This window comes from Tyto alba, unplaced genomic scaffold (genome assembly GCF_018691265.1).
Source record: "Tyto alba isolate M040663 unplaced genomic scaffold, T.alba_DEE_v4.0 Super-Scaffold_22, whole genome shotgun sequence".
Lineage (NCBI taxonomy): Eukaryota > Metazoa > Chordata > Aves > Strigiformes > Tytonidae > Tyto > Tyto alba.
Window position 1 is genome coordinate 32,295,138 of NW_024881296.1, and position 22,772 is coordinate 32,317,909.

Genomic DNA, 22,772 nt, shown 5'->3' on the forward strand with positions numbered 1-22,772 from the left:
CCAGCCCTGGATGACATTTGTTACCAGTGTGCATATATCCTCTCCTTCCCATGAAGAGAAATCCAGGTGCAAAGCTACGTAATATAACGTATACTTGCTAATACTATATAAACCAGATAGTTCTTAAAAATGTTCACTGCAATGTCAAAATATTTACTATAGTTCTGTCTGGTTTTGCAATTACTGATAATTATGTTTTCTAGGTACGTTTGCTATAAATCCTCACTGGTATGTTTATGTGTTGTTTGTTTTCTGTTTTGTTTTGTTTTGGTTTTTTTTCCAAATCATTTCATTATAAACTGCAAATCCAACAGTTTTGATTTGGATAAAAATAATATCAGAAGGACAAGTACACTTTGTTTCATCTTATAGATATCTGATTATTGCATTACCAGCAAATTATGAAACAAAAGAAATGAAGGGAATTACTAAAATTTTCAGATTCTAGTCTATGAAGGCAACAAAAAACAGGAATTAAAAAAAAAAAAATCAGTATTATAAGTAATATCCAGTTACATGTGTAAAAGTTGGCTGGGGACTTTAATAAAACAGAACAGAGCTCATTCATCTTCATATCAGTTCCACAGTCTCATTTTTATGATTTTAGTTGCATCTTTTTTCAGCTGTCACTTTAACAGTTCATTAGCACTTAGGTATAACTGAGACATAAAACTGGACTTGGGATTTTTTTTTTGGGGGGGGGGAAGAGATAATGTTTTGAACTCCCAAATGTTTACATTACTTCAAAACAGAATGATTTATGTGCAAGAAATACTAAAAACAAATATTCAGGATGACAGCTCTATGTCGCAGGCACGGACTGTAGCTCATAGATCAGTATTTTATACTTCAAAGTTTTACAATCAGTTGAAGCCAATGCAGAGTGCCAGCTGCTCTGGAGAGGGGTGGAACTGTTTTGCCCACTGCTTCCAGAAATATGTTCCTGCCCCCTCCCCCATGCTGGCATTAAAACCTCGCACAGCAAGCCAAATCAGAAAATTGATCTGGCAGAAACCTAATCCCCCAAAAACAAGACAGGACACAATTTTCAGTATTGAGGCACTGATCTGGGTCGCTGCATGGCAGCACAAGAGCTAGTGCCAGCACAAGGGAGACAGAAATGTCTCCCTTTAGCCAGTTTGGGGAGGGGGATGCAATGGGTGGGACCAGCAACCATGGAACTGCAGCATTACAGTCTGAACAGACTTTGCTTCTGTTCACGTTTCTCTCTTTAGGCAAACATTTTTGATGATGGACAAAACAGACTGGCATCTGTTGGTGAAAAGTCTCAGTTTGGATTAATTTTCATTTCTGTTAAATTACTTTCTGGTTTGTGGATGAAGAGAAGCTTTAAGCTTTACTTTTACAGAAACTGTTTTGAAAGCATCTCAGACATTTGACGCACATAATTGTTAGGAAAAGAGAAAAAAGAAAATATTAACCAAGAACCTAAGCAAAATGTTTGGACATATATACAAATTTAACATATCAAGACCTACTGGCACTTCATTTTACTAATCTGGTTCTTGTATCCCATGACTAAATGGTGTCATTAACCTTCTCTTTATTCCTTTAGCTATTCTGATATTTGATATCAGAACTTATTCAATAGAAAGCTAGCTGTACTTTTTTTTTCCCTGCTGGAAAATGTACTTGATATTCCAGAGCAGAGAATATATAACATGAAAACCAAGTATCTCCTAGTGATATACATATTCATATACTACTGTGCAGATCATGTGTAAGGCCTATTTTAATATGGCTGTGTTGCTCAACACATTCTGATTCCTTAGCCACTGTTTGATGAATTGTTATTAGTTAAAAAAAAAAAAAAACCACCACCTATAAATCTATATTAAAACAAGCAATGTTGTTGTGAAATATCTTTTCATCCAATTTACCTTACATTCCACTGTGTCTGTAAGACTGACTTCAGTCAGTCCCTAAAGGTTTCATTTAACCGGATCTAATTGTGGGGTTCAGCTGTACAGACAAAGACGCACACAACAGGTTCTAATAGTTGTTTGAAACCAAAGAACAGGGAGATGGTTCCAGAATCCACAAATCATGCAACAACTTCTAAATAGTCAAGACTCAAAAACGTGGTTATTTCTTCTCAAGAAGAAAATAAATTGGACAAGGATTCAGACTGAGTAAATTTATGGTCTCTGACACTTAATTTGCAATATGACACAGTTCTGAGAACAGGTGTTTTCAGCCTGGCTTTGGAAGGGATAGTGAAACACAGGCAATCGTATTTACTAGAAAAACAAATAAATGGCTAGTCAAAAAGGGCAGCTTTACTTTTTGAAGTTACAAAAGTACTCCAAGCCAGTCCTTCCTATAGCAATCTCTTTGTAACCTCCTCAGTGAAACACTAGAAAGGAGAGGGAAGAAGGCCAAAAGTGAGCACAGAATTGGTGATGGAAAATTAATTGCTTATATAACTTTTCATTAAAAACAGCCATTCTTTAAATTAAACATATTACAAACAGGTAGCCTGTTTGGCCACACGTCTGGGCAACATCTTCAACATGGTTCTGCAAGACAGTACCTGACACGCTTGCCTCAAGTCTTCCTTGTCTAACAAACGTGAACTCTGCTGCTGTGTAAGAGTGATGAACTCTTTCTGAAAGAGAGCCGTGAACCCCCAAGGGATCTGGATAACGTTGTGCATCAAGGCAACTGACATAATGAAAATAATGTTTCCTTCGAACAGTTATCAACACAGCACAGTCATACTGACAAAGTCAAGGAGCAAATGACAAACAAGGTTTCACAAGCAAGGTCTCTTTGCAGGAGGCTTCTTCTCTCTCATACTTCCCTTCTCCCCCAACAAAGGTCAGCAATATTGCATTAAGACATGGGGGAATACCACCATTTTGGTGTGAGTAGCATCTGATAGGCTTAATATAAAATCTGGATTCTGCTCAGACACAGAGCTTTGAGGGTACACCCACATTAGCTTTTTAGCTCAGATAAAGAGCATACTTTTGAGGTGAATCTCCCAGCTGCCCCAATTTAGCATGCTTTGGTTCATACATGAATAGATCATGGAGCTCACAAACTGGATTTCTTTCAGATAAGTACTAACCAGGAGAACACACTTACACATACCTGATTTGTTTTAGCTGCTAATGGACATTCAGCCTATGGTCTAGAATAGAGCTGGTCTGAAGAAAATTTCCTGACAAGTGAACTGGTCCTCATCACCAAATAAACACAAGTCCTCTCCCAAGTCTGTCCCTTCTCTTTCCCTCTGTGACATGCCCTTTGCTAATGCAGGCAAAATTGAAGTATCAATATTCGGATATTTTCTTCAGTTGGTTTCAAATTTTACCCAAATGTTCAAATTTCTGGTCACATTTCACAATATGTATAGTAGTCCTCAGCATAGCAGCAGATGTATAAACACATTGTGCAACCCCAAATTCAAGCTTTAAAATAAAAATAATAATTAAAAAAATAAAGAATTATGAAGCGCAGTAACAAAATAATGATTCACAGTCCATTGTGCATGTGGTATCTGTAACTCAGCTGTGAAATGTTACTTTCATAGATTTATTATATGCTGTTTCTGATGTTTGCAGCTGTCCTACCTATAGTAGCGAAGAGTGAAGATGTTCTTTCCATGGGACTCTTCTTCCCTAATGATCTTTTTTTCAGTTTGGTGGCAACTGTGCACATACAGATTCTGTTTCCTTTCATTCATAGGAGGGGGCTTTTCCCTCCCTTTTAAGCTCTTCCCATAGACACCACACTGAGCTTTTACAACACTAGTCTGAGTCCTATCCTGTTATTTTCCTGTCCCAGACAGAATCTGTCACACTCATCCTGTCATGGTTTCTTAGTTCTCTCATGTCTGTCTTTTGCCACAGGGCCACTTAGTTGTACAGTCTTGTGTAGAGAAAGCAAAAGCAATCACTCAGTTTTGCAATCATTTTCTTCTTCCTAGCATTATCCTTATTAAGGATATGTAGTAAGTTTGTCACCATGCAGAGACACATGTGTGTGTGTATATTTCTGCTCATGGGTATTAAAATGAATCAAATAACAAACAAATCATCCAAAACCAGATCAAAATCCTCCATTCAAATTATATTTGGACAATACTGAATCACAAAATAATGGATTTAGTGTTAGCAGAATATTACTGTCTGCTTTTCGTAAATGCTTTTCAAAATGCTTCTGAACAATTCAATACTTCCAGTTACTCAGTTCTCTATATAGCTTCAGAAATACTACTTCCCAAAGTAGAGTATGTGCCACTCAAATAGTGAAGTCTGTGAGTCTAAAAACTTACATTCTAAAAAGTACTGAAATACACTTCAGGAGAAGTGGGATTGAAGTGACTTCTACGTGGTGTCAGAACACAATTTTACAGACTCCTTCCTCCCTTCCTACAGAAGGAGGGTAGAGAACATGATGGAAAAACAGGCTGAAAGAGTTGGATGCTATCAGACCTTAAGGAACTTAAAACTGATGAACTGCAATTGCTTTGTAAAGAAATTAACGACATAGCTTGATCAGTTATTCTTGCTCTAGCACCTTATGAGGTGTACCTTATGAGATTTTACAAGGCTCTGAAGAGTGTCAACTACTTTCTTCTTCTTCAGAAATATATGCCTGGGAAGGATTACCAGAAGACTGAACTGATCTTCCACAGTCTCAAGCAATTATATCCAGAATTTTCTGCTGGAACATTAACTCTGGGTCCACCTGAGTTCCACACATATGCAACTTCCATAAAACATTCCAGCACTATTTAAAAAAATATAGTGCATAAAATCAAAACCCACATAAATATCTCCTGGCACAAGTATCTTAGCAATATCAAGGGTATTGCCAATGTTCTTGTTCCCCACAACAGCAGGGAATATGTTAATAAAAGTGTCCTGGTGTGTGTAGAAATCAGAAACAGATGGGCTGACCACCTCACCTCAAAATGCCAACTGGTTTTCCTGTGTATTTGCCAATTTTCTTTAAAGATACTCTCTTAATCTTCCACATCACTGTGAAATTAAACCAATTGAGGATTTGGGATGGCATGAGTACAGGGAATATGTTCTCCCTGGAAGTCTAAGCATTTCTGTTTTGCCAACTCCCTTCTCCGTACTTCTTGAAGAGAAGGCGTATTTTCCGTCCCACTAAACATTTCACTCACTGGACCTGAATTGCTTTTGTTGCACTTGAACTTCCCACCACACTTAAGGCAAAACCCACAGAGCCTACACAACCATCAGGACTAAGAGATGTAGGACAGCAGACAGCTTCTCTTGATAACCTGCAAGTGCTTCGTAGATGCAACAACCTAGTATATCAGTGAAACTACCCTGCCAAACTCTGATCTGCAGTTTCATTTTCAGTAACTAGGGTAGCTCAACCTCTCATTTTAACCTTCATTTAAATCTGTGTGAGAAACTCCCAAATTAATATACATTCCTATTTTGACCTCCTATGCACTTGCTGGATGAAAAGCACTGTAAAAAATAATTTCACATGTACAGCTACGAATGGTGTTCCATAATACTCTTGTAAAACAGATATGACGGTGATTGTCAAAATAGCTAAAAAGTCTAGAAAAGTGAAGGGTTAAAAGTGAATTAACAAAGATGATCAGAACCAGCGTTCCAATTTTCAACTTATATTTCTATAATAGATGAGGTACAAATTTCAAATGTAATTTAATGAATTAGAAACCTAGCCTCCATTATAGATAAAAGCTCTTTATAAGTATTATGATAAACCTCAACTGTTGGGAGAAAAGAATAAAAGTACTGCATTTTTCCCAACCTGACTGATAATATTTTGGCTCCTTCTAAATTTAAGCATATTTTACTTTTTCAGTTCATTAGTTATTGCTAACTAGTATACACTATTTTTATATTGCTACATTGCACAATAAAATTTTTAAAAAAATGTAGTTGTCCCAAAAGGCCAAGCATTATATAAATGAATAAATTGTAATTATTTTCCTGATTTCTTCATGAAAATAGGATTACTAAAAGCATTCCATGTACTATCATAATTATCAGTAACAACATACAATCTAATGCATTCCTGCAATTTTCAGTCCATTACTTGTAGATTTGTCATTTGTTATTTCTATCTCACAAAAAGATGTTAAGCATTTTTATATTTAAAGCAATATTTTATCAACACAATCACAGCAATTACTGAATCTCCTATAAGCCAAAAGTAAAGAATGGTATTTCTTTTAAGTGGGGTCTCAAAGGTATCTGGTGACCTTCACCATTCGTAGTGACTACTAGGCATGACACAAGCTGGAAGAGAAAATTTGTATTTTACCAACCATTTCAATAAAGCCTACAAAATACCCATATAAGCAAACAAAAACTCCTAATACTCCTCAAAATCCAAACAACTCTTATTTCTTAATGAGCCATCTAAAAGCCATGCAAATTGCAACAGACCTTTTACTACATTTTGGAGAGCAAAACTGCTGTTCTGTTCATGTAAGATGGTGAGTAAACATAGCATGCATTCCTAACTACATGGGTTACTCAGATCATAAAGAGTGTTCCAGACAGAATTAGTGATAGAGGGTCTTATCCCACCTCTCTGACATCCACAGAAACCTCAACACCGCTCCTATTCCAGTCAATACAACTGAATGGGCTTAAAAGAAGCTATCAGCTTTAGTGCTGCAAAAGGACTGCCAAGCTTTCTTTGAACAATAAGCAAGAGAACATGGGAAAGAAACAGGCTCATACTTGAGCCTTGTCTCATTTAAAAAAAAAAAAAAAAAACAAAAACAAACCAAACAAAACAAAACACAAACCCACACAACACACAGTGCAGTATTCTCAGTCTGCTGTCAACTGGCACACAAAGAAGCTTTTTAAATACATTAGAACAACCCATACTTTTTCTTCAGTATAGTCACTGACCCTGTAGTAGCTACCTTTTAGTATAATAGAAAACCCCAAACTTTCAGAAGCGCACAAATTTGCTTATTTCTTATGACAATCTGGATATTGACACAGGAGAAAAAAACAGAAGTTGTAAAGCACTAGTTTAGCAGACCAGACCTAAACAACTACACAAGCAAAATCCCTAGGGTGATGAAAAACACGGATGGTAATTTAGTTCTAATGCTTGCGAGCTACTCACATATCAACAGATCATAGCCAACAAGAGGCACAATCCCTTGCTGTAAAGGCAAACCAGTTAGTAATTCTGAAAGTTTAGAAGACATTTAAAAAACCTCAAAAACTTCTTAATTCATGGGAGTTTAAACTCAAACTTCTGTAAAAAGGTTTAGCTCTGCTGATTGAAAGAGGAATGCACATTGAATACTGTCCTGGTTGGGGCTGGCCTAGAGCTCCCGTTGGTCTGGCAGCGGGAGGAGCTGCAGCCCCCTGAGACCCCAGGGGCTCCCCAGGCCCCAGTGCCCTCACCTGTGTGCGGGGGTGGGGGGAGCACAGCTGGAGGGCTGGGCCCCGATTGGCCGATGGTCCATGTCATGTGACCTTGTGCTCACTATATAAAGGCAGGAGAGGGCTGGGAGGGGCTCTCACTTCCGGGGGTGTGGCTGTGGGGCCTTTGTGTTGGGGATTGCCGGCTGGGAGCAGGCGGGTGGTGAGCAGCTGTATGGTACGTTACCCACTGATACTGCTGTCAGTGTGTTATTCTGTCACTGTTATTAAACTGTTTTTATCTCAACCCGCGCGTCTCCCTTTGCCCCTCCGATTCCCTCCCCATTTCCAACTGGGGGGAGGGTGGGTGAGCGACTGCGGGGCATTTAGCTGCTGACCAGGCTCAAACGACAATATTCTTACATATATATGACAAAGGGCACAGATGTAGGATTGTTTCTGCCAGTAACAATAAGGGCTCCAAAGCCAGAATGATAATCATTTTTTCAGGATTCAAAGGCTCTTCCAGGTACGAAGACTACTGACCTCCAAGTACTTCAGTGTCAAGGATACAAGGTACTTACTTATGAAAACTTTTACCATCAGATCGTTTGGATGACAGTTGTTTTTTGTTCTTTATTTCTTGTAAAAAAAGAGATCTAAGCATTAGTCTTTGTTAAACCTTACTAAAGTTCTAAGTTTCGGACTAAGTTAAGACTCTGATCGCTTACAACAAAATTATATGTATGATGAACACCGATGTCTCAGTGCCCCGGCTTTCATTTAATTTTATTTTATTTTCTGAGAAATTATGCTTTATTCAACCCTCTTTAGTTGATAATTAGCTACTGTCCTTTTTAAGTATGGCTAAATGAGAAAGAAGGGAGATCAGGACAGGCAGGTTCTAAGTGAAACCAATAATAATAATCTAAAAAAGAAAACTGATCTCAGTGAAGAGATCACAAAGAAAGGGAGAGCTGAGAGGGAACCTGTCTCCAGTAAGCCAGAGAAACGGCCTTCCCTTTTTCCTTAACACCTGGAAAACAGGTTATAACACTTTCCCACAGCATTCTCCTGGAGAAACTGTCTGCTCGTGGCTTGGAAGGGTACACTCTTTGCTGGGTAAAAAACTGTCTGGATGACTGGGCCCAAAGAGTGGTGGTGAATGGAGTTAAATCCAGTTGGCAGCTGATCATAAGTGATGTTCCCCAGGGCTCAGTACTGGGGCCAGTTCTGTTTGATATCTTCATCAGTGATCTGGACAAGGGGATCGAGTGCACATTCAGCAAGTTTGCAGACAACACCAAGTTGGGAAGGAGTCTTAATCTGCTTGAGGGTAGAATGGCTCTACAGAGAGATCTGGATCAGTGGGCCGAAGCCAACTGTATGAGGTTCAACAAGGCTCAGTGCTGGGTCCTGCACTTGGGTCACAATATCCCCATGCAATGCTACAGGCGTGGGCAAGAGTGGCTGGAAAGTTGCCTGGCGGAAAAGGATCTGGGGGTGTTGGTCAACAGCCAGCTGAATATGAACCGGCAGTGTGGCCAGGTGGCCCGGAAGGCCAAGAGCATCCTGGCTTGTATGAGAAATAGTGTGGCCACCATGACCAGGGAAGTGATTGTCCCCCTGTATGTGGCATTGGTGAGGCTGCACCTCGAATACTGTGCTCAGTTTGGGGATCCTTACTACAGGAAAGACACTGAGGTGCTGGATCGCATCCAAAGAAGAGCAACAAAACTGGTGCGGGGTCTAGAGTACACCTCTCGTGAGGAGCAGTACACCTCTCGTGAGGAGCAGTACACCTCTCGTGAGGAGCAGTACACCTCTCGTGAGGAGCAGTACACCTCTCGTGAGGAGCAGTACACCTCTCGTGAGGAGCAGTACACCTCTCGTGAGGAGCAGTACACCTCTCGTGAGGAGCAGTACACCTCTCGTGAGGAGCAGTACACCTCTCGTGAGGAGCAGTACACCTCTCGTGAGGAGCAGTACACCTCTCGTGAGGAGCAGTACACCTCTCGTGAGGAGCAGTACACCTCTCGTGAGGAGCAGTACACCTCTCGTGAGGAGCAGTACACCTCTCGTGAGGAGCAGTACACCTCTCGTGAGGAGCAGTACACCTCTCGTGAGGAGCAGTACACCTCTCGTGAGGAGCAGTACACCTCTCGTGAGGAGCAGTACACCTCTCGTGAGGAGCAGTACACCTCTCGTGAGGAGCAGTACACCTCTCGTGAGGAGCAGTACACCTCTCGTGAGGAGCAGTACACCTCTCGTGAGGAGCAGTACACCTCTCGTGAGGAGCAGTACACCTCTCGTGAGGAGCAGTACACCTCTCGTGAGGAGCAGTACACCTCTCGTGAGGAGCAGTACACCTCTCGTGAGGAGCAGTACACCTCTCGTGAGGAGCAGTACACCTCTCGTGAGGAGCAGTACACCTCTCGTGAGGAGCAGTACACCTCTCGTGAGGAGCAGTACACCTCTCGTGAGGAGCAGTACACCTCTCGTGAGGAGCAGTACACCTCTCGTGAGGAGCAGTACACCTCTCGTGAGGAGCAGTACACCTCTCGTGAGGAGCAGTACACCTCTCGTGAGGAGCAGTACACCTCTCGTGAGGAGCAGTACACCTCTCGTGAGGAGCAGTACACCTCTCGTGAGGAGCAGTACACCTCTCGTGAGGAGCAGTACACCTCTCGTGAGGAGCAGTACACCTCTCGTGAGGAGCAGTACACCTCTCGTGAGGAGCAGTACACCTCTCGTGAGGAGCAGTACACCTCTCGTGAGGAGCAGTACACCTCTCGTGAGGAGCAGTACACCTCTCGTGAGGAGCAGTACACCTCTCGTGAGGAGCAGTACACCTCTCGTGAGGAGCAGTACACCTCTCGTGAGGAGCAGTACACCTCTCGTGAGGAGCAGTACACCTCTCGTGAGGAGCAGTACACCTCTCGTGAGGAGCAGTACACCTCTCGTGAGGAGCAGTACACCTCTCGTGAGGAGCAGTACACCTCTCGTGAGGAGCAGTACACCTCTCGTGAGGAGCAGTACACCTCTCGTGAGGAGCAGTACACCTCTCGTGAGGAGCAGTACACCTCTCGTGAGGAGCAGTACACCTCTCGTGAGGAGCAGTACACCTCTCGTGAGGAGCGGCTGAGGGAACTGGGGTGGTTTAGTCTGGAGACAAGGAGGCTCAGGGGAGACCTTATCGCTCTCTACAACTACCTGAAAAGAAGTTGTAGTGAGGTGGGTGTTGGTCTCTTCTCCCAAGTATCACGTGACAGGACAAGAGGAAAGGACCTCAAGTTGTGCCAGGGGAGGTTTAGATTGGATATCAGGGAAAACATCTTCACCAAAAGCAGCTGTCAAGCACTGGAACAGGCTGCCCAGGGAAGGGGTGGAGTTAAATACCCTGGAGGTATTTAAAAGATGTGTAGATGTGGAGCTTAGGGACACAGTTTAGTGGTGGACTTGGCAGTGTTAGGCTTGTGGTTGGACTTGATGATCTTAAAAGTCCTTTCCAACTTAAATGATTCTGTGATTCTGTATTTTCTGGTATGATTCAAATTCCAGACAAATATAGGCCAGCCAGAGACCCAAGAAGATTTTAAGGGGAGCAGGAATGAATTTGTTACATACTTAGTTGAATACCAAAATGGCCAAGTTTAATAACATGATAAATTAATTTGGTACCAGCTAGAAGTTCTGTATTTATCTTCGCATAATAACAATAAAATTATTTTCCATCTACCCTCAAATCCTCTTGTTTAAATACCTGAAATTATGTAGCATTTTTGTAAGCATCAAATAACTGCTTTCTGTAGAGCAGAAGGACCTCGTTAGTCAAACTCCTCCCTTTACCCAGGTTGTCCCTCAAAATAAGCCATCACATGCACATGTATTCCTAGCACAGCTGGACTATTTTTAGTGTATTCTAGTATTTTTAGGGGTTTTTTTGTGTATTTAACTGTATAGCACTATATTACAGAAACAAGAACAGTATTCTGAACATACTCCATATAAATTTTTCCCTGAAACTATCTTTAAATTGTCCTTAAAGAGCCAAAACAGAAGTTATCAATAAAAAAATACTGAAAATGTTGTATTTAAAATAATTTTAAATATAACTTCATAAAATATATATTAAATAATTCTTTTCAATTTGGTACAGTATGTTACAACTAATGGGTCAGTCAGAATTATCTGTGTAAACAACAGAAAGTTATAGGAGAAGCTGAGTGTGTCTTCATAATATAAAAGCAACACAGAGCAAAGAGGAAAACAATCCAGGGTGATGTATTGTGCAAGAAAGAAAGCCTTTGCAGAAACAAACAAACAGAAGTCTACCTGTTGGAGGTCCAATGTAATGGTCACATAGTGATATTCAATTCCATTCTGGATACTAGGGCTTTGCCACCAAGTGTTCTTGCCATCAATTGCATTTGTTATCGGATGTCGTTCTGTTAGAACAGCAGAAATACATAAATATATTTCAAAATTATTATGAGATTTAAATGGTTTTAGATCTAAAATCTAGATTTTAATAAAATTACAGAACTAATGAGGCAGCACTTTAAAATAAAGAACAGGAAATTAATTTTTCATTTACTGTTGGGGCATGGTCATGCTTATTATTATTATTGGAATACTCCTTTAATGTTAGTTGTTTAATTTTGGCTACAATCACAAGAAGGTGATTCAGAACAGCTAAATGCACTTGGAGGCTCTCCTGATTCTACAGAAAATGTAGGCATCTAAATCAAGTGAATAATGCCTGCAGTCTTCCAAAGTTCCAAGTACTGTAAAATCATCAAATGTTGCAACAGAAACAACAAATCAGGAACCTGAGTCATGGTGTGCAAGGAAAGCAAATATTAAAGTAATACTGGTACTTGCATTTCTAAGACATTTCAAATCACACTTGGAAATAATTCATGAAACAATTCAGAAATCATTACAGAACATATGGCTCAACTGGAAAATTGTCCAACTCGCATACATGCATATAAAGATGTATTAATTTTCGTGTCTACATTCATTCTGCTGCAGTGTCCCAAATGAATCCCAAATAATAGGGATAAGAATTTATTTACAGAATTGAATCCTTCCCAGATTTCAAGATCTTCTAAATTATTGAAGTTTGCTTACAGAGTATTTCAGTGTTATTTAGACTGAGAAAAATCGCACTCAACATTTCCAGGTTACTTTTTGTGGTCAATTCGTATTTCTCTCTTGTACAAAATGGAGACTAATATAACGTCAATTTAAAAGGTATGAGGATCTATATTTTGAAGCCCCTAATTGCCTGGAGCAAGTCTGTGCATTATGGGTAAAATAACTCAAAGGAATTTCAAATACAGTAGATTTCTTCTATGCAAGTTCTGTCTGCAAGAACATAACAAAATAGCAGAAATCCTACACCTTCATCAAGGATTGTTTTCTAAACTGACAGATTTTCTTGATATAAAACTGGAATATGCTTCATTACTAGGTAATCATAGAATTGCAAATAATTAATTTGTGAAATTATTAATTTACTTGTTATTTTAATTATTACTTAAATCAACCAGCCAGATTGATCGTCTTTGTGTCTGTTTTTTTGCTACATCAACCACCTGTGGAGGACAGGAGTCCGAGCTTATTAAGGAAAGCCAGAATGTCTGAACATATTTAAAGATACAATTAAAATGCTTTGTGGGAGTGAGGGATGGCATAAGCCCTCAAAATTGAAATGCCAGAAATTTCATTTAAATATCAGAATATTCAGTGGCTTTAGTGGGCATCAACATTTGCAGGCTAGAATACTGGTGCTACAATGTTGTTACTAGTAGCTTTATCTTTATATTGAAGAGAAAAGCAAAAGACACTCATGTTTTACACATTGTCTGTTCCCACAGCTCTGATCATTGTCACAAACTTTGGCTTTAAGTGAGTACTAGCAAAAATCACCTGTAAATCAAACTCAGAGCTCCACAGTGATTGTGACAGAAGCTGTCTAATTGGACATTTTGATGTAAATTTCTTCAGGTGAAATTGATATAAAGGTAAATCATGAGAAGGAGGGTTGGGAGATGAACCAACAATTAACTGTAATCACCATTATGAAAGTTTAATCATAATTAATTTGAAAACACTGATTAATTGCTGTCATGTTTTGCCTATTTAAAAGGTAAGGGAAAATAATAGAATATTTGTAAAAAGGACTGGATTGCAAATGCAGTTCAAGGACCAATCTCCCTGATGGATGGCAAGGGGGAGAACTTACAGTGAGCCCATCAAACTGTGCTCTTTAATTTGGGCTCACATGTGATTAACCAGGGAATTTGTGTTCATTTCCTACTACAGTAATTAAGGGGAGACACTCCAGACTTGCACATTCCAGGGGGATCATTTAAAGTCTGATTACATTACATGGTTCTCCTATTAATGAGCCATCTCTGTTTAAATAAGGCACTTCCTTCTGCCAAATGAACATTTAAAAACCTTAAAATGAGATGGGGTTGGCAACAAAAGACCAGACATCATGAAGCTGGGCAGATTCAAGTTTTTAAGAGGGTAGGACTGAGGGGAAACACAGACATAAATCATTCAGATGGGGTTTATATATATATATATATATATATACACACACACACATATGTATGCCTGTGTATGTACACATACATTAGTGATGTGTACTATCTGATATCATAGGCAGGACATGGGATCAAAGCAACCTAGCTCTGGTTTAGGCTTGGTTATTTAATTAAACAAACTTGATATAGAAAAAAAACTTGTACAATGTGCATGCATCTCTAAATACCCATCTATAAAGAAGGGAAAGAATCTATTGCACTGTGTTTCTGCCAGGCAGAAAGGTTCCAAAACCCCCTGAAATCTTCTCGAGTGAGACATACTACTATAGTATAAAATACTTAAATGCTTATATTACTACAAAATCTTATGACCTTTCCTCAGAAGATGGTATTTACTACAATTAAAGAAGATGTCAAAATTCATAAAACTATCTTGGGAAAAAAAAAAAAGTGTTGCAACTGTGTTCAGACAAATGAAGTAGTCTATACTGGGGCAATTCTAATTAGCTTCACAAATACAAGATGGGGAGCAAATGTAGGTAGCCATTTAGCAAGAAGGCATCTGGGGATTATAATGGACAACAAGCTATATATCTCTCAGTGGTGTCGCACCATTAAAAGGGGGAAATATCTAAGTAAAACGTGTGAACAGGAATATATTCTGTTTATTCTGAAGCAAACCTCCATCTTTATGCAGTGCTGGTAAGAGCTCAGGTGAATCTTAATAAAGATGAAAACCTCTAGAGAGAGTTCAGAGAACTGCAATTTGCACAGTTAGATTTCTACAAAATACAACCTATAGGAGAATGAAAGAAAAGATAAGTTTAGTGTAGAAACTAGATAAAGGAATGCCATCAACCCTCAATTAAGTAAAATACTTTTGTAAAGAAAAAGGGAGTCATTCATTTCTTGTATTGACTGAAGTTAGGAAAAAGGTACCATTAATTTCTGCAAGGAAGATGCAGATTAGCTATTAGGAAAAGATTTCAGAATGAGTAAAATAACTCTAGGAAGGGTGGCCCTGAAAGGAAGTTTCTAAGGAGAAGCTAAACAAGATTCTATCTGAAAAACTACAGACATACATAGCTCATCTTGTCTAGAACTAGCAGATAGATTAAATGTCTTTTTTTCTTTTCCTATAGTTTTAAGCACATGCTTAAATGTGCTTTGTCATGAGGTGTAAATATAGCTGAGCTAGGTTTTAGAGAGAAACAACTGGAAAAAAGAGACATTGTTTCCATGCTTCTGTGGCTGTGCTTCTTCCAACATTTTATCTATTCCATTAAAAGCTGTCTTAAGGTCTCTATACCCTCTATCATATACAGTGCCAATGTTCTCACAAAAATCTAACAATGTTAATGCTTTTCATGTTTTTCACTGCAAGGTCGCATGAAATTAAACTTGTATGACTTGAGTAAGAAATTTTCTTAGTTATAATCTTCACAACTATTAGGAATATGCATCTCTGAAGCAGATGATAATAAATTTATACTTGAAAACTGATTTTGCTTCTGAGTAGTTTTTAAGAAAGCAGTGTTAGCAAAGATCAATTTTAATATGAAAAATTAAGCAATTAAACCAAACAGTACTCCATTATCTTATCTTCTTTTTGCTGGCTCAGTGAAACTGAATTAACATCAAACAAAGAAGAAAAATATTCTAGAACACAATAAAACTGGAGATGGTCCTAACTGAAATTTCCTAAGTTGCTTAATGTGGTGGTTGACCCTGGCTGGACACCAGGTTCCTATCAAAGCTGCTCTATCACTCTCCCCCTCCTCTGTTGGACAGGGCTGAGAAAATATAATGAAAGGCTCGTGAGTCCAGATAAGGACAGGGAGAGATCATTCACCAGTTACCATCACTGGCAAAACAGACTCAACTTGCGGAAATTAATTTAATTTATTGCCAATCAAACCAGAGTAAGGTATTGAGAAATAAAAACTAAATCTTAAAACACCTTCCCCCCACCCCTCCCTTCTTCCTGGGCTTAACTTCACTCCCAATTTTGTCTCCCTCCTCCTCCTCAGTGGCTCAGGGGGATGGAGAGTGGGGGTTGTGGTCAGTTCACCACACGCTGTCTCTGCAGCTCCTTCCTCCCCAGGACGAGGACTCCTCACACTCTTCCCCTGCTCCAGCCTGTGGTCCCTCCCACAGGAGACAGTCCTCCACAAACTTCTCCAATGTGAGTCCTTCCCACAGGCTGCCGTTCTTCACAAACTGCTCCAGAGTGGGTCCCCCATGGGGTCACAAGTCCTGCCAGCAAACCTGCTCCAACGTGGGTTCCTCTCTCTCCACAGGGCCACAGGCCCTTCCAGGACCCTGCTCCAGCGCGGGCTTCCCACGGGGTCACAGCCTCCTTGGGGTGCCTCCACCTGCTCCACCGTGGGGTCCTCCACGGGCTGCAGGTGGGTATCTGCTCCACCGTGGGCCTCCATGGGCTGCAGGGGCACAGCCTGCCTCACCATGGTCTTCACCACGGGCTGCAGGGGAATCTCTGCTCTGGTGCTGGAGCACCTCCTCCCCCTCCTGCTTCACTGACCTTGGTGTCTGCAGAGCTGTTGCTCTCCCATATTCTCACTCATCTCTCTGGCTGCAGTTGCTGTTGTGTAGCAGTTTTCCCCCCACCTTTGATATGCTATCCCAGAGGTTCTACCACTATCTCTGATGGACTTGACCTCAGCCAGTGGCAGGTCCATCTTGGAGCCCATGACATTGGCTCTCTCAGATACAGGCGAAGTTTCTAGCAGCTTCTCATGGAAGCCACCCATGTAGCCCCTCCACTAGCAAAACCTTGCCATGCAAACCCAATAAGCTTAGATTGGCCAAAATGTTCATATTTCACATGTACGTATGCAGGTAAAAGTCATCTGGTTTTCAGTCATGGTCAGTATATATCAAGAGAATTAAACAACAGTTGTAGATACTTAATTTTCCTAAAGCTGAATTTAAGTGTTCCACTTCAAGCATCTGAATTAGAAAGTTCAGTTCAAGGAATACACATAACACAGATTTTTAAATACCAATGGAAGAGATAGGTAACCTAATTTAAAAAGAAAGAGACAGAAATTTCACAGTAATTGGGCCAGTGACCTACAGTTTTGTTTGCCAAGTATCTACAACGTCTACAAAATCTTTTTAAAGGAACAAAAAGAAGGCAGCACACATACGATGTGGAACCCTGCTCCTCTGATCACAAATACGGCACTGAGGGTTCCTTGCAGGCTGTCCAGGTACATGTTCAACAAGTTTGCAGTACATTTCCCGACCCTTTTCTCCACAGGTAGCATTGGTTGTGATGAGAGCATTGGTAGCCAGATTCAGCACTGCAGGAAACAACCCTGCAAAGACAAGTAAAATGAAAACATAAACAAAAGCAACAGAAGTACAATTTAGCAGGACAATCATAAATGAACATAACACCTGCTATGGCATTAAAGCAAAAGGATTAGTTTTCAACAACTATGGAAGTAATGAAGCACAGGAAAGCACCAACAACGTTGGTTTTGAATCCAGAATTTAGACATCAGAATAAAACCATTATACTGATAATTTTGTCCTCATTCCCTTCTAAAATTCAAATTGGTACCCTTTGGTTAGATCTTGAACAACAGCAGGACTCCAAAGGAGAAGGTAAAATATGGAAACATACAAAGCATCATAAAAGATTTTTTTCATCATCAAACCCTGTGTTCCTACCCAAGTGGACATTGAAACATTGTATACAAATTAATTATGAAAACTCTTTATTATTCTTCTTTTCTGCTTACATCTCCATGGGAAAGCTTTTCCTTCACAGACTGCATCACTTGTATCACACTATATTCATGTTCTGCTTAGGACCTCATAGTCACCCTTGTCATCAGAGGAGCTGAGTAATTCATGCAGCAACATGAATAGCATCTGCCATTTGTGGTTTATATATACCACATTATAGCTTTTACGGCAGTACTGTTGTTATTTTTCTCAGGTGCACATGCTGAGTGATGTATTATAAGTCTCATTCAGCACAGCACTTAAGCACATGTCTGAGTGCTCTGCTGAACCAAGCTCTATGTAGCAGTAAACTATAAAGACTATAAACCATGTGAAGAACAATCATTAAGGTGGTTTACTCTCCTTCCCACTAAGTACTGATCAAAATCTTTGAGCTGTGATGAAACTGAGCCATGGAGTCAAAGTGATATGATGTGTCAAATGTACACATTAGCCCCTTGCATTAAATCAATCAGTTTTGCATTCTCAAATGCGTAATTTGCCATGACTACAGATTAAATCAAAACAGGAAAAAAAAAAAAATCTGAGGTATGGATTGGGATAATTTTCAGATTTATTTGATGACAATTTCCACTAGGCCCAAACCCACCCTTCTGCAATTCATTCAGTTTCTAACCATATTGTATTATTATAACAACTTTAAAATAAGGCTTTAATCAAAACCGAATCTGCAATTATTGTACACTGATAAAGCTTCCTTTATCATGACTGTCCTTTTCCCACTCCACAGATGGACAACACTATTCATCTGACTCCTTTCGGTCCTTTAACTCCAGTCTCCAGCTTATCTCTGCAATTAACCTACATGCCATTTAATTACCAGGCTTCGTGGTCATGGTACAGCTGCCCTCTCACATTGAGAGTTAGTGACTCTAACACTCACTTTAAAACCATGTTAAACATACTGCTTGAGCAAGGCAACCCATTAGTTACTAACCTGTACAATTTGTATAGTCAATCAGTAGTTGAGATCTTATTGATCTCTTGTTTTTTTCTGTATAGATTACAGCTCATTTTCATTACATTTTAAAATCTATACAGTTGTTCTACTTTTATTCAATGCATTCAGTGGTACCTGGTGCCTTCTACAATGGGGGCACATGGTAAAAATCTGTGTAAGCATTAGCAGAGTAGATGAATTAATAGCTGTGGAACTTCCTATGTTGACTTACAACCTCATTATTCTCTTTTTAGTCTGTACAAAGTTAACAGTGTAAAAGCCAGTAATCATTTAGTCTTAACACAGAGTCTGGCATTTGGTTTGGAGTTAAATATTACATTCCCTCAAAAGTGAACCTTGTAAAAAGGACAGAATGATCCTACATGTGAGGAATTGCAGTGCATGGCATTAGGGGAATAAATCCTTCAAAAAAACAGTGAAACAATTGAAAAAGAGCAGCCAAAAAGCTTCCAGTTTCACAGAGCTATAAAAGTATTACATATTATATGTCTATACACAGATCATACCTTTGCTCTAAGTTTTAACTTACGTTTTAAACATAGGAGACATAAGTAAATGAAGAGTACTTAAGGAACTCACCAATTAGAACATAATCACTCCCAGGTAACCTAAGTACAGTGCAGCTTAGGGCAAAACTACCACACACCCTCGCCTATAATCAGTACAAACACAGGCACTGAAACCCGTATTGGGTGTTTCACCAAAAGGACCATTTCAAGACTCAGTGCCTCACAGAGGAGTGCATCACAGTGCATTCCCTGCGGGCTCACAGGGGCGGATCCGGCAGGCAGAGAGCAAGAGACGCACAAAGTGCTCCTACACTGCACCCCGCACTTCGCATTTGGTATTGGTTAATTCCCCAGCCCTGACATTTTAATAAATTAAAAATTAGAATTAACAATTACACTTTCGAACTTTTTTTGAATAATCTTTTTTTTTGTCAAGGAGCAGCACATTGGACTCAGTGATCCTTATGGGTCCCTTCCAACTCAAGATATTCTGTGATTCTATGATACTTCTTTCTATAGTCCAGAGTAAGGCTTTGCTTTTAAAGAACATTTGACATGCAAGCCTGATGCAATGGAGGAAGCAATACTATTCACACTGATTTCTAGCAATTAATATATATAATACTTTCACAACATAAGTATGAGATTCTAGCAATACAGAAGACAAAAACATTGTCCTGAATCCTTTAGTTAGTCCTTTTGAATATGAAATAAAAATGTGAACATTTGCCATGTTACTATATACTGTTTACCCTTTCTAAGATTCCCATCTATCCAACCATAAATCCCCAGGAAAAAAGCAAGAGAGCTCAAGACACCATGGTTCATTTTTTTTTTAGAGAATTTTGCCTTATTTTTCATGATGATAGTCATACAGAAGAAATATTTTAAAATTGGTGTACTAGTTTTGTGCATCTTAAAATTAAATTTCTCACTAAATTATAAAGTTTATTTAGTTATCAATCCCATTCTATGGGCATCCTGCTATGAAATACTTCCAAAAACATCATCTGCTGTAATTACAGACAGCTCTTCTTTCTTTATTGCAGAATACCTTTAGTAATCATTTGTTCCAGTGCAAAGACTGGGTAAAATGCCTCTGAGTCAGAAACACATTATCTCTATTTTGTGTAGCTCGAGTGCAAGCAGAGAAATTCTACTGCCTTCAACTGCCAGCTACATCAATCTTTTCCCTCCTTTGTGTCACTGGTGAAAAACAGATTAGCATTCATTTCTACCTGTAAAAAATACCAAAATTCTAGCAATTGCATGGAGGAAGTAGGCAGAAAAGATTGTCTTGTAATTCCACAGTGGTTTCAGCAGCTTGGGTTCAATTTCTGGTTTTCAACAGACTTCTATTGCATGAAGAGAAAAACAGAATCTCAGATTCTAACCTATAAAATGGGCATAGTCATCTTTCTGCTTGCCACTTTGGTACTAAGCATGGAACATATTCCATGGAGCTTTTAGAGCATTGAAGCCTGATGGACAGTTTGTTCAGCATTGACAGGTGATTAAACTGTGAAAGGAAAATAATACAGAAACTAATCAAAGTCTTTAAAGTGGTGTACCATGCAAGGGTAATCAAGAAAGATGCTCAACTCTCTACAGAATTAGTGATGATAAGTTTAGAACATATTGTCAAAAGCAAATTTTAGAAAAAGACTAGTAAAAATTAAAAGTAGTGAGTCAGCAGGAATAGCTGAGTTTTGCCTACAAAATCCGATATACTCAAGTTTTACACTGCCACTGTTCTAGATAAGTAGGGTACCAAAGTGCTAATGACATTATCAGGTTTTTAAATGGTTCCGGGATCAAAGCAGATCTGAATATCTATCTTAAAGACAAAAATAGGGGATGCCTGGGATCAGTGTTTTTTTTAAAGAGGCCTCACAAGTCATCCCTTATCACTACTGAAGTTCTTTGTAAATGCTGGCAAGTATATAGGTGTGATTCACTGAGGTCAACACATTTAGATTAACAAACAGATTTTGACAATATTCCACAAAGACCATTAAAGGAATTAAGGTATCATGACACATGAGGGAATGATGTCTCATGAGATAACAACAACAAAAAAAGGAGAATGGAGAATAACAGTGGAAAACAACAGCGATGTTTGCTGAATCCCGTTTTGTTCAACAGTTACATAAGTAACTTAGAAAAGAAGATAAAAAGGTGGCAGTTTACTGATGACAGAAATTATTCAGGATAATCAAAATAAGTACAGACCACAAAGCGTGGTAGAAAAATTTCACAGTATGGTGTGTCTATGCAATAAAATGGCAGATGAAATCAAGGAATGGAAATTGATACACAAAGGGAAGATACGATAGGCTCTGCACTAACTATTATCATCTCTGGAAGAGTTATTATGGATATTTCAATGAAAATATAAGCTCAAGTGATAGAAACAAAACATCGTTACATTATCGCATAAATCCATCCAGAATGACAACTCAAATACTGTATGATGTTCTATATCTCTCATCTCCAAAAGGACATGGTAAAACTAAAAAAGATAAAAGTTTTACAAGATCACAGCTGTGGATCATCTTCTGAATGTGAACATTAATAGGCTGTGAGTCTTCCACTGGGAAAAGAACTGATTGGGAGATGTACAAAATGATGTAACTGTATATAAAATCATAAATGGGTTTAATAAGCAAACATTTGGAAGTGAAAATGGTAAGTTTAGTTACCTTTATACGACAAACTGGGGGTGCTGAGTCAAATTATCATACAGAAGTTTTCTTCATTGACTGAGATTTTTTGTCTGTTTATAAATGGAACTGCTTTTCAGTATGATAGAAATTAAATTCTAGAACACATGAATAAATTCTATAATAAAATGCTTTTATTCCAAAAGCAAGCATGGATTAAAAACCAATTAGATTAATACATAGAACAAGGGTTCATCTGGGGCTGTTAAACATGAAAGGCTTGATGTTCAATTGTCAGTTCAGAATGTCCTTAAATCACTGGCTCTTGCAGGTTTTTATCCAGGGAGGCATCATTGTACTCTTTCTCTTCTTTCACATTTTTCCTCAATATTGTCTCTAATATATACCTGTGGTTGTTTCTTATGAAGGCTGGTAGCACTTACAGCCCAACATCAAGATCCACCCAAAATGGAATAGAAAATGTAACTTTAATTTTGTGTGGCATTGCTAATGAAACTGTAATATTGTTGCCAATGTTATTTTTTTCCACCAGCCATTGTCCTCTGTACTACTTCCCATCATTACCTTGCATCCATAGAGGTCTCATTAATGGCTACTTATTCTACAGATCCTTGGAACAATCTCTGGGATTGGTGATTTCCTTGCTGTTTCCTGCAAAGCAGTATTACATAATTCATATTCTTATGTTTTGCTAATCTCATTGCATAAAGGAAAATAACACCTCAGTTTCACATGTTTTCTTTTATGTACGTTTCACGTTTCCTCACCAACCTTGAGTTCACATAAACTCAACGACTATCAGTGGAATAAACCTCACCAATCTGATGCCTGGCACCCTGCCCTATTTTGTCACGCCCTATTACCTGCTTCTCTGCCAAACTGACAGATTTTCCACATGC

The 22,772-nt window shown here is 39.1% G+C and overlaps 1 protein-coding gene across 2 annotated transcripts in view; it reads right to left on the reverse strand.

The window, feature by feature from the left end:
• Window positions 1–22,772, reverse strand: part of LAMA2 (laminin subunit alpha 2) — a 393,841-nt gene that overhangs the window by 285,994 nt on the left and 85,075 nt on the right. For both annotated transcript variants that reach the window (XM_042795940.1, XM_042795938.1), the window contains exons 2-3: window positions 17,113–17,283; window positions 11,715–11,827 (exon numbers count right to left, since the gene is read on the reverse strand). In XM_042795940.1, the coding sequence (XP_042651874.1) occupies window positions 11,715–11,827; window positions 17,113–17,283 (284 nt within the window). The remainder of the gene's footprint in view (window positions 1–11,714; window positions 11,828–17,112; window positions 17,284–22,772) is intronic.